Raw genomic sequence first — 12,868 nt, forward strand, 5'->3', positions numbered from 1 at the left:
GCTTAAACTAAAATTAGTTCTTAGTTTTTCATGATGAGAGAGCAAAAAGTGGCTTAGATCAGGAGGCAGCAAACATATCCAGAATGGGCCAGATAGTAAATACTACGTAGGCTTTGTGGGACACAGGGTCTCTGTCACAGCTACTCTGCTTGGCTGTGAACTTGAGAAATCAGCTGCAGACAGAACTTAAACAGGCGGGCATGTTGGGCTCCAATAAAACTTATGGACACTCCAATTTCAATTTCTTGTGATTTCCATGTGTCATATGTCAAGAAATAATATCCTCCTTTTGATTTGTAAAACCACTTAAAAATTGTTAAGCCAGGGACTTCCCTGATGGTTCAGTGGTTCAGAACCCACCTGACAATGCAAGGAACACAGGTTCGATCCCTGGTCTGGGAGGATGCCACAGCGAAGCCTGAGAGCTACAGCTACTGAGCCCGAGTGCCCTAGGGCGCTCGCTCTGTAACCAGAGAAGTCACCGCAGTGAGAAGCCTGCACCCTGCAAACTAGGGAGTAGCCCTGAGCTTGCTGTAACTTAGAGAAAGCCCACACACAGCGACGAAGGTCCAGCACAGCCAAAAACAAAGACATAAGTAAACTTTTAAAAAGTCATGTCATTCTTAACTTTCAAACCAGGCAAAAACAGACAGTAGGCTCAGTCAAGAGATTACGGAGCCCCGGCTAGGTATTTAAAACCATTGATTTTGAATGAAAAATGTTTACTTTGCTTTAGAAGTTTTAAAAAATTATTTTAATTTTTTTGTCCCACTGCACAGTATGTGGGATCTTAGTTCCCCAATCAGGGATTGAACCCCTGCCCCCTGCACTCAAAGTGTGGAGTCTTAACCACTGGACTATTAGGAAAGTCCCTGTTTTAGAATTTTATGACATTAATTTTTCCTCTGAGAATACAAACTGTATTGTGTTAGTTGCTCAGGCATGTCCAACTCTGTGACCCCTTGGACTGTAGCCCACCAGGCTCCTCTGTCCATGGGGATTCTCCAGGCCAGAATACTAGGGTGGGTAGCCATTCCCTTCTCCAGCAAATCTTTCCAACCCAGGGATTGAACCTGGGTTTCCTACACTGCAGACAGATTCTTTACTGTCTGAGCCCCCAGGGAAGCTCTGTGTTATATACTCAGTGCACACTGATCTTTTAAGATTAAAAAAGAAAATCTGCTAGTGAGATTCTTCTACGCTGTGCTATGCCTAGTCATTCAGTTGTGTCTGACTCTGTGACTCCGTGGAGTGTAGCCTGCCAAACTCCTTTGTCCATGGGATTCTCCAGGCAAGAATACTGGAGTGGGTTGCCATGCCCTCCTCCAGGGGATCTTCCCAACCCAGGGGTCAAACCCAGGTCTCCCATATTACAGGGGGATTCTTTAGCGTCTGAGCTACCAGGGAAGCCCTAGAATTCTGAAGTGGGTAGAGAATCCCTTCTCCAGGGGATCTTCCTGACCCAGGAATCGGACTGAGGTTTCCTGCATTGCAGGAACCAGCTGAGCTACTAGGGAAGCCCTGAGATTCTTCAATACAGATGTGTAAGCAGCTGAACTCCCCTCCCCCACAATCTGTGTGTGTCTGTGCATGTTACTGTTATTGACAGTACATTCTGTGTCTTGAGACCAGACCAGAGCAATAAATAACATTTGTGATTGTGAATTCAGTGGAACACTGGCAAAGAATTTATCTTTCATTCTATAGAAATAAAAATACAAATAATCATTCAAAAAGGGGGCTGCTGACATGTCTAATACATTACTAGTCTAGGTTTAGCTGCCTCATGTATAATTTAGTGGATCTGAATTGTAAAGAATAAATTGTATAATACAGTCCTTTGAAATAGAAGTGCCGCCTGGAAATTTATTTCAGACTGACTTTTCATACTTTAGCATTACCTTGTTGATGGCTTTCATTTTATTTTCAAATAGTGTAACTTCATGTGGATTAAGAAAATTGTGTGTAAGATGTCATAGATCTCTGCTGTATAAAGCACTGAGATTTGTTGGGAGATTTATTTTAGTATTTCTGGAGATTTTTTGCTCATTGGCTTATGTGGCCAGATTCTGTTGACATTCAGAAGCTGTCATATTATCTCATCACTAATATTGAGGGGAGGGGAAGGGAGCTTGTGAGTGGAATTGTTCTCCCTTAAATCTAAATACAGAGACTTCCTGGTGGTCCAGTGGCTAGGACTCTGTGTTCCTAATTCAGGGGGGTCTGAGTTTGATCCCTGGTCAGGGAACTAGATCCCGAGTGCTGCAGCTAAGGTTGAAGATAGTGTGTGCTGCAACTAAGACTCAGCACAGTCAAATACATTAAATAAACAAATAAATACTTAAAAGTTTAAATATAAAGCTAGAAAAGGAAGGTAATTATAGTGCTTTCGAATTCTAGCCAGGTGTCTCTTATGCCCTTGCTTTATTTCATTGCTTGGGCATGTCATCCTTTCCCTCAAATAAAATTCCTGATTTTAAACTGTAGGGTGAGAGTTAGGAAGTGAATTCCGCGGAGAATGGAGCTGCCTCTGGGTGTCAGCAGTGGGATGGGGCCCAGCCTGCTTTCCCTGGGGTTGACTGGTATTATCAATGACACTCAGAACTGAGTACTTTTCATGAAGAATGAGGAGAGGTCTGAATGCTTTATTTAACTCTATTACTTGACCACACACCGATTGATCGGAGTAGGGGCCTAGAAGGGACATTCCAGGAATGTAAGATGCTCACATGACCTGCTGTGTCAGGAAGTAACCTCTGACTCTCACCCATCTGAATCCAGGAAGTCGGATGCAGTGGAAATGGACGAGATGATGGCGGCCATGGTGCTCACGTCCCTGTCCTGCAGCCCGGTCATACAGAGTCCTCCCGGGGGCGAGGCCAACTTTTCTGGTGAGGAGCAGGGCCAGATGGGTTCTGGGTGCGGCCGAGGCTTCCATTCTTTCTCCTCAGTTTCCTCCTCTGGGGAGAAGTTTCCTGGTGCATTGTGACAATGGTTGAGCGCGAGACTGAACCTCACTGGCCACCTAAGTTCTTCCGTGGGAGTAAGCGAGCAAGGCACTCAGGCTGGGCGAGGCCAGTAGAGGAACGTTTAGTTGTAAATGATCCCCTCGTGGCCTCAGCCGATTCATGGCCCCCTTCCGAGTGCCTCATTCAGCCTCGTAAACTAGTGTGGAAGAAACGATCTGAAGTCTGAAATAAATCTAATTGCTTAATGCAAACCAATAGGAAGACTTCATAACAAATTTATAAATTAAAAGAAAATGCTAGCACAACCCCCCAGATACATTATGAGTGATATGGGAGGAAGGTGGGTTGCTGGATATTAGTACTTTGACAAGATTTATAGTGAATCTGAACTTTTTTTTTGCAATTTGTTATCTGGCTGGCCTAACTTACTCCCAGGGAATAAGTTGGTGAGATCTAACTGAATCGTGAGCTTCCTAAAAGCTTACAGGAAAATAATGGAGTCAGTTTTGACCATATCAGGTGGAAAGTGGCCTTTACAAAGCATCCCTCATAAGTAATCTCCCTACTTAGAAAATAAATTTAAGGAGGTGATAAGATTTACTTATTTCACCCAAGGCTTGTCATCAGTGGCTAGACTGCTAGAAGAAGCTGTTGCAGTCTGATAGCGCCAGTTGAGGGGCAGAGCATCACACACCTGTTCCGTGAACACCTGGGGCCCACACTAGCAACACAGGAGGAGAGGAGTCAATTAAAAATTTTTCATTTATTTGGTCATACTGAGTTTTAGCTGTGGCATGGGAACTCTTGGTTCTGGCATGAGGAATCTAGTTCCCTGACCAGAAATTGAACCTCAGCCCCTTGCATTGGGAACTCGGAGTCTTAGCTACTAGACCTCCAGGGAAGTCCCACAGAGTCAGTTTTAAGTTCTCAGGAAACTCTACAAGTTTAGGAGATTGGGGAGGTTGGTCAACAGGAAGAAGATCCAGGAAAATATCATAAAGGGAAAGAAAATCTTTGATTGAAATTCCCCTCAGGGTGTGTGTGTGTGTGTGTGTGTGTGTGTGTGTGTATAATCCATTCATATATGTTCACACACACACCCCAACGCTAGCATATACTCATCTAACTGATAAGATGCTGTGATATCTTAAGTTCCCTTTGATAAACATTTTTTTATTGTCTGTTAAAGGTTTTTCCCATAACAACATATTTCTGATCTTCCATTGAAGTAAGTGGGAAGATAAGGCCCCCTTGGCAGCTAATTATGTTGACGTAGTCTGGAAGGTGCGGTCTTTACAACAACCAGAACCTTGCTCTCTGATCATGGTTGCTTTTTGCAGAATCCACCCATTCCTCTTGGTGTCTGTATCGTTAGGATGACTCTGCGTGTGCCTGTGGAGAGCCAAGGGCGTTACAAGGATTTCTTAGAGGTTCACGGTGCATTGGCCAGGGAACACTTTTGTTTTCCTGGTACAGAATCTCTGTTGACCCTGCCCTAGAAAATTGTATGATCTAAGGTGGAGTGATTTATGTTTCTCTTATAAGATATATGCAGCTTCCGTAGTGGCTCAGATGGTAAAGAATCTGCCTGCAATGCAGGAGACCTGAGTTCGACCCCTGGGTCAAGAAATTGCAGCCCACTCCAGTATTTTTGCCTGGAGAAGCCCATGGTCAGAGGAGCCTGGTGGGCTACAGTCCATGGGGTTGCAAAGAGTCGGACATGCCTGAGCGACTAACATTTTGTTTCACTTATAAGATACAGGTTAATTTATGAGTTTCACTTTTTAGCTTTGTCTTATATTTGTCCTTATGTGCCCATTTGCCAGTGTTGGCACTGAGCCGCTTGAGTGATTCCTCCCTGGAAGACTGCTGTATTGTGGGGCAGGCCTGCTGTTTGGCCTGTTCTCTTCTGTTCTGATGCGAGATGTAGCATTCCTCCCCTTCACCCATCTCTCCCTGATAGATTTCCCTGGTGGACTAGTGAGAATCCTTGGCTGCTCCTGATTTCTTTCCTGAAGGGCTACCCTATTTTTAGCCTCATGTGTAGATGTCATAAACTCTCAATTTCCAGGAAGTCATAGCTTTGAGACTTGACAGGGATGTTCAGGGAGGGCAGAGTTCATTTGACCCATTCTGTTTGGACAGGCTTCTCCTGGCATCTGAGACTTAAATAAGGAGAGCCTGCATTGGAAACATGGAATGCTGGGTGTCTAGGTTAGCCTGAAGGTGGTTTGGGATATGGAGTAGGAAGAGAGGAAAGCAGTGGGATGCTTATCCTGGCCACAGGGGATGTGGTAGATGGTCTCAGGATGCAGGGTAAGGAGGCTTTGTGGACCACTGCCCATGTGGAAGTTCAGGCTTGGGGACAAGGCTACCATACCTGAATGCGTCACAGGTTTTTCCCCTTTTCTTGCTATTTCTGTGTATCAAAATTTCAGGTTCTCCTCTAGTATAAATTGGGCTTCTGTAGTGGTTCAGTGATAAAGAATCCACCTCCCAATGCCCACTAGCCAATGCAGGAGATGCAGGTTCAATACCTGGGTCAGGAAGATCCCCTGGAGTAGGAAATGGCAATCCACTCCAGTATTCGTGCCTCGAAAATCCCACGGACAGAGAAGCCTGGCGGGCTATAGTCCATGGGGTCGAGAAGAGTCAGAAACGACTTAGCGACTGAACAGCAACAACAAAATGGTGTAAATTAGCACATTATTGACCAGAAAACTTTTGCAGAACCTAATGCCTGTGGTCATGTATGGATGTGAGAGTTGGACTATAAAGAAAGCTGAGCACTGAAGAATTGATGCTTATGAACTGTGGTCTTGGAGAAGACTCTTGAGAGTCCCTTGGACTGCAAGGAGATCCAACCAGTCCATCCTAAAGGAAATCAGTCCTGGGTGTTCATTGGAAGGATTGATGTTGAAGTTGAAACTCCAATACTTTGGCCACCTCATGCAAAGAGCTGACTCATTTGAAAAGACCCTGATGCTGGGAAAGATTGAGGGCAGGGGGAGAAGGGGACAACAGAGGATGAGATGGTTGGATGGTATCACCGACTCGATGTACATGGGTTTGGGTGGACTCCGGGAGTTGGTGATGGACAGGGAGGCCTGATGTGCTGTGGTTCATGGGGTCAAAAAGAGTCGGACACGACTGAGCGACTGAACTGAACTGAACTGAATGCCTGTGACTGCCGATTTGTTATATCAGTGAATACTGAAACATCTCATCAATAATGTTCGGATAACAAAAGACATTAATGGGTCTCTGGTCAATAAGTTGTCAGTACAGGTTTATGGCCTAGGCATGGAAGAATCTGGGTTGGGCTTAAAGCAACCCAAAGGGAGGCAGTTTAAAAACAAAATTAAAAATAAAATAAAAACTGAAAATTTCACACGTCTGACTGTGATCTTCCTGTTCAGACGCGTTGCTGGGAGCAGGGCAGCGAGTTCAGGCCCTGTTGGGCATGCAGGCCTCCTGTCATCTCGTGATGAGTCTGAACTGTTCTCAGAGCTTGTCTTTCCTGCTCTAAACATGTTCCCTGTGGATAAAAGCAGGAGCCAGCTCTGGTAAAGACTTCACCTCCCGACGGCTATGAGAGCTGGCTGAATGGTTGCTTTTCTCACGAAGGTTTTGATGTACTTGCCTGGGTTTAAATGATCAAAAGGCATCTTTTAAGAAAGCCTGGTTAAGAAGCCCTTCTCCTGGCCTCTGCATCCTACTCCACAGCTGGGAAGACTTCCCAAGTGGTCCCCAGCCCGTTTGCCTGTGCGTGGGGGCGGGGTGGGGGCAGGAGAGGCTTTCCTCTCCCCTCTCTCTGCTCTCCCCCTGCCTTTAAAGTGAGAAGTACCTTTTGATTAGCTTATCGTTCCTTTAATAATACAGGTCTCCCCTGCTATCTGAAAGCAGAGCATTTCTGTGAAAACTTTCGAGAACTGAAATGGTATCAGGCAAAGAAACAATTACCTTAGGACGCCTCTTGCTAATGGATGCACAAAATACGTTGTGATACAGCACAGATATTCGCAGGTTCAGTTCGAAGCTCTGGGAGCTGGGTGCTGAGATGCTGAGTGTGGTTCCTAGGAAGGGGCTTGGGGGGGCCACTGTCACTGTTTGGGGTGCCCTGCCTCCATAACAGCTTGCTGCAGAACCAGCACTGAATCCTCTTGTCACCTTTTTTCATAAAGTGAAAGTCCTCTTTAGATTTCTTTCGGTTAGTGAAAATGGGTCCTGACGTAAGGTTGCCACTCGGTATTCATGGGGGATTGGTTCTAGGACCCGTGTGGATACCCAGATCCATGGATGCTCAAGTCCCTTGTGTAAAACAGCATTGCACTTGCATGTAAGCTATGCACATCCTCCTGCATATGGTCAATCATCTCTAGGTTACTTAGAACACCTAACACAAGGTAAATGCTGTGTACAACGTTGTAAGTAGTTGGAAAGACAATGTAAATGCCTTTTAAATGTTGCTGTTTAAATGTTTAGTTGCTGTGTGGCCAGCAAGTGTTGCTGTGGGGATCTTTCTGGAATTCTTTTTCCTAAATATTTTCAGTGCAGAAACGGGGGATTTGGAGGGCTGACTACAGGTCTTGCATATGAAAGAAAAGGTATAAATTGAACTTTCAAAAACTGGGGGACACCTGCACACAAAATGCAGCTCCAGAGTGCGTCTGGCGGCCAGTGATGATCAGCACAGCTGTGGCAGGAAGGGTCCGCGAGAACAGAGCAGTCTGCCACCCACAGACGGTGCTGCAATGAAGGGACCCATTCCTCATTTTTACTGAAGCCCAGAAAGGGGAGGGGTTTGTTAGGGAAGGGGTACTTTGTTGGTTTTTCTTTTTCCCCCTTGGAGCACAAAGCCAGGCAAGCAGAACCCGGCATTAGATTCAGGAACCCAGCCTTTTTAAGAAAATAATTTTTATTTATTTATCTGTCTTTGGCTGTGCTGGGTCTTTGTTGCTGCTCAGGCTTTTCTCTAGTTGTGGCAGCTGGGGGCTTCTCTGTAGCTGCAGTGAGCCAGCTTCTCTTGTTGCAGTGCACAGGCTCCAGGGTGCTCGGGCCTCAGTCATTACAGCTCCCAGGCTCCAGAGCTCAGGCCTGTGGGATCTTCCCAGACCAGGCATCAGACCCGTGTCTCCTGCATTGGCAGGTGGATTCTTTACCACTGATTCACTAGGGAAGCCCAGGAACCCAGACTCTGAACTAGAGTGTCCTGCCCCCAACCTGGGCGGTCCGCACGGCCCCTGGCGTGGGCAGAAGGGCAGGTGCTGAGCATCCTCTGTCTCCTCCCATCTAGCCTCCCGCACGGCCTGCGACCCCTGGAAGGAGAGCGGCGACGTGTCAGACAGCGGCAGCAGCACCACCAGCGGGCACTGGAGCGGGAGCAGCGGTGTTTCCACCCCCTCGCCCCCCCACCCCCAGGCCAGCCCCAAGTACCTGGGGGACGCCTTCGGCTCTCCCCAGACGGATCACGGATTTGAGACCGACCCGGACGCTTTCCTGTTGGATGAACCAGCTCCCCGAAAAAGAAAGGTGCGTGACCTGAGCTTCCAAGCTCAGCCGCAGAGGGGCCAGACCTGGGTCCCGGGCCTTCTCAGGCTCCATCCTATTTCAGTGATCCATTTTTTAAAAATTAACTAATTAGGCTGCACCAGATCGTGGTTGTAGCATGTGGGATCTAGTTCTCCAACCAGGGATTGAACCCCGGCGCCCTCTGCATTGGGAGCTCGGAGTCCCAGGCCCTGGGCCATCATTTCAGCTCTCCTTTGCTGCTGCTCTTTCCTCTTGATATTCCCAGAAGCCCGCCCCTCCTCTCCAATGCCACATCATTGGCCTTCTTTCCTCTGCCCAACCCAGCTCTCCTGCAGAGACCTCCATCAGGTCTTCCCCTGCCCCCCAGCCCACCCCCATCTCCACTCTAGACCAATGCCAGCCCCCAGGACCAGCTCTCTGCCCCTGTTTGTCAGTCTCTCTGGTCTCTGGGAACCCCTTTACTCAATTGAGCCTTCTGCTGGGTCCTGTTGGATGTGACTGGAACCCCACTGGGTGTGGCTGGGAGGGGGCTGAGTGGGGGGACGTGACCTCCTCATCCCGTGTTCCTTTCCTTCCAGAACTCGGTGAAGGTGATGTACAAGTGCCTGTGGCCCAGCTGTGGCAAAGTCCTGCGCTCCATCGTGGGCATCAAACGACACGTGAAAGCCCTCCACCTAGGGTAGGTGCGCGCGCAGAGCTCCTCTGCCTAGGGCGTTCTGCAGACGCCCTCCACCCACTGATTCCCCGAGACCCACACCCCCAAATACTTCTGAGAAACTGGCTGGCCGAGGGCCCCACCCACCCTGATCCCGGGCCCTGTGGACAGCCCCTTTGCGGGGATCTCTGCTGGGAAGCAGGCCCTCCTGCGGCGGTGGGTGTGGATGTTGTTGATGGGTATGTCTTCTCACCCCGGAAGGAAGATGGTTCAGTTCTGGGCAGATAGAGGGTGGTTAGTTACTTAGCGCCTGTTGCTTCCCCTTAGGGAGCCGGGGCTCCCCTTGCACTGATACCCGGAGCCGGGGCTGCAGGTGGCCAAGGGGACCGACTCACAGTCCTTCCCCTGCCGGAGAGTGTGGCCGCGAGTGCGTGGGGTCCAGAGAGGACCAGAGCAAAGCGTGAAGCAGATCTGGCCAGAGGAGAAGCCTCCGGGGCTAGGGAAAATTATCCCCCTTGACGTGCCAGGGTGCGATCCCTGGGAGCCCGTGTCAGGACCTGGGCTCCCGCATGTCCTCCTGGGCTTCTCCTGTGACTTGCCGCTGTCCCCTGCGTTTGGATCAGGGCAGCTTGTGCCTGGTTGTCACTGCATCTCCGTCCCCTGCAGGGACACCGTGGACTCCGACCAGTTCAAGCGGGAGGAGGATTTCTACTACACAGAGGTGCAGATGAAGGGGGAAGCTGCTGCGGCTGGCGGTCCCACAGCCGACCCGGCTCCGACCCCCAGCGTGACCAGCCCGCCCCTCACCATCCTGCCCCCACCGCCTCCTCCCAAAGCCCAGTCCTCAGGCCCAGATCACCCTGGCCTGGAGTCTTACCTGCCCTCCGGTGCTCTCAGCAAGTCAGCTCCTGGCTCCTTCTGGCACATTCAGGCCGACCATGCATACCAGGTATGGGGACCCCCCTGAGAGCTCAGCCTCGGGACCAGGAGGGCATTCAGTGTCTGTCACTGGTCAGCCTGATCACAGGCCACTGACCGCACTGATCGGAAGCTGAGTCCTCAGCTGAATTACCCATCTCTTACTTCTATAAGGAAAGTGACTTCACACTCAGTAAACACAGGAATTCCAGAGTTGTACCTTGGTGACTGTCATGAGTGGTTACTGAATCTGGCTGAATCCAGTGGTTAAGAAATCTGGCTGAATCCCTGAGTAACCAGGTTGATGGATTTGGACGGGGGACTTGGTCCACCACTGGTTATAAAAGGGGATAGACTAGTGTAGTAGGGTTTCTGAGAGCAAATCTCCAATTCCCAGAATGGTACTACATTAAATAGTCTGACACTCAGTTTTTGAATACCTACTATGTGTCAAACTGCAGGGTAAGCTTTGCAGATAGAATAAGATACATAATTCTTGAGCTTGTGAAGTGTACACTTTAGCTGGAGAGAGAAATGAATGTGTAACTATGATTAATTATAATAAGTAGTTAAAACATCTTACTGGAGGCACAAGCCATCGTTGTGGGTACAGGAAGGACCAGGCTTCCCTGGTGGCTCAGTGGTAAAGAATCCACCTTCCAATGCAGGCGATTTGGGTTCAGTCCCTGGGTTGGGAATATCCTCTGGAGAAGAAAGTGGCAACCGGCTCCAATATTCTTACCTGGGAAATCCCATGGACAGAGGAGCCTGGCAGGGTACAGTTCACGAGTCGGACACCGGTTAGTGACTAAACAACAATAGCCATAAAGACCAAGGTAGTATTATGCCCATTGGGTTGGGAAAGCAGTCTTGGAGCTGGTGGCATTTAGGATGGTTTTTACTGCATGTAGTAGGTACCGAAGACTCTGCTTGCCATGTGCAAGTTTTTCTTAAAATCCTTTGATGCCTACTGCTTGGTTTTTTCCGACTGTAGGCTGATTTGCAAGTTAGTAATTAAGAAGCAGTGCTTTCCGTCAGAAAGCCTTTAGAGAGCGAGCCAGCTCTCCTCTTCATTAGAACGCATGGTCATGAGTGGTCGCTCAGCTATTTCAACTCAGGTGGCCCTTCAGGCCACCAGCTGTCCCTGTGACATGAGACCTGGAGAGGGCAGTTGGTGATTTTAGAAACAAACCTTGACCTGGATAGTTGCTGCTTCCACGCGGTTGCCCCAGGGGGTGGCAGGTGCTTAGTGTGGGCCCTGTGCCCCCACTCACAAGGCTGTATTTCTGGGGGAGCTGCCCTGAGTGTGTTCTTGGTAGGTGATCCTGCCAAGAAGTTAATCTGCGGAGATGATTAAGTCATGAGGCTGGCACGTAAACCAGCTCCAAGAGGAGGGCTCCAGAAAAAGACTGGAGCCCGAGACAAAGGCGACTCCAGAGAGCCGGTGCTCTGCTGTTTCTCTCAGGAGGAGCATTTTGGGGTGTCCCAGCACTTTAGTGTGAGGTGCAGCTGCCGCTGCAGACTGTGAGGACGCCGGGGTGGGAAGGGGGCCCCGGGAGCTTCCTGAGCTGGTCCTGGGCCGACGCGCTCTGTCTCCACAGGCTCTGCCCCCTTTCCAGATCCCGGTCTCCCCGCACATCTACACCAGCATCAGCTGGGCCGCGGCCCCCTCCAGCGCCTCCTCCCTGTCCCCGGTGAGTGTGCCCAGCGCTTCGAGCCCCTCAGCCCTTCCAGGGGCCCCAGAAACAGCTGAGGGCTCAGCCACACACACCCGGTGCTGGAGGCCTTTTCCCCCGAGCTCGCTGCCCCCTGCAGCCCAGCTTCTTGAAGGTCTTCCTACCCTTGCCCACCCCCCCTCATTGAGAGTCACAGGCGCCCATAGAATGTTGGAGGGGCACGCTGGCAAGGAGCACCCAGATCCAGTTTATTGCCAAGATCATGAGGCCAGGTGGGATCAGTGCCCTATTTAGCCCTGAGCCCCTGGGGGTGCTTGGTAAGGTTTTGATGCCAAGAGGAGGAGGGAGAGGACATGGGGAGGCTGGAGAGGAAGAGGGAGGGTGAGAAAGGAGAGAGGGGCATGTGGGAAGCTGTGCAGATGGATCAGAGCTCCCTGGGCCACTGCAGATCAGCGCCTTAGGTTGCTTGCCCCCAAACTGAAATAAATCGGAAGTTATTTTGAATCCCCATGGACAGAAGAGCCTGGCAGGCTACAGTCCATGGGGTCGCAAAGAGTTGGACACGACTGAGAGACCCTTAGGGTGTTGCAGTCTGAAACGCCTCCCGCAGGAAGGCATCACCACACACTGTAACGCCAATGTGCCTGAAGGTGCCGCTGAGGCTGTGCCGTCCCTCTTTCTGCCCCAGTGTGACAGCTTCTTCTAAACCTGCAGATGGCAGCCTGTGAGGGGGCCCAGCCGAGTGGCTCTCCTGCCTGGAGCCCCTTCCCCTGGCTGGAGTGTGCCTCCCAAGGCTGGCTCCTCCCTCTCCGCCTCCACTCCCTCCTTGGTCCCTGCTCACCTCTGGCTGAAATCTCCTTCGAGAGAAGGCCTCCTGGCACAGGGTGGGGTGGGGTCCTTTTGCCTTGCACGCCTGCCTTTGTGCTCACAGCCCCTCTGCCCTGTGCCCAGGTCCGGAGCCGGTCGCTAAGCTTCAGCGAGCCCCAGCAGCCGCCCCCTGCCATGAAGTCTCACCTGATCGTCACGTCTCCACCTCGGGCCCAGAGCACCACCAGGTGAGCTGTCCTCTCGCGAGATCTCCTTGGGGGCTCCTGTCCCCACCCGCCCCTCGTCCCCAG

General features: G+C 50.2%; 1 protein-coding gene across 6 annotated transcripts in view; it reads left to right on the forward strand.

Annotated features, from left to right (window-relative positions):
- The window catches only part of ZNF395 (zinc finger protein 395), a 48,796-nt gene that overhangs the window by 32,160 nt on the left and 3,768 nt on the right, over positions 1-12,868 (forward strand). For 5 of the 6 annotated variants that reach the window (XM_061132912.1, XM_061132908.1, XM_061132911.1 and 2 more), the window contains exons 4-9: positions 2,782-2,891; positions 8,266-8,501; positions 9,080-9,180; positions 9,823-10,105; positions 11,676-11,768; positions 12,702-12,805. In XM_061132912.1, the coding sequence (XP_060988895.1) occupies positions 2,782-2,891; positions 8,266-8,501; positions 9,080-9,180; positions 9,823-10,105; positions 11,676-11,768; positions 12,702-12,805 (927 nt within the window). The remainder of the gene's footprint in view (positions 1-2,781; positions 2,892-8,265; positions 8,502-9,079; positions 9,181-9,822; positions 10,106-11,675; positions 11,769-12,701; positions 12,806-12,868) is intronic. The other variant, XM_061132909.1, reaches the window with a different exon arrangement.

Source organism: Dama dama, chromosome 29 (assembly GCF_033118175.1).
Source record: "Dama dama isolate Ldn47 chromosome 29, ASM3311817v1, whole genome shotgun sequence".
NCBI lineage: Eukaryota > Metazoa > Chordata > Mammalia > Artiodactyla > Cervidae > Dama > Dama dama.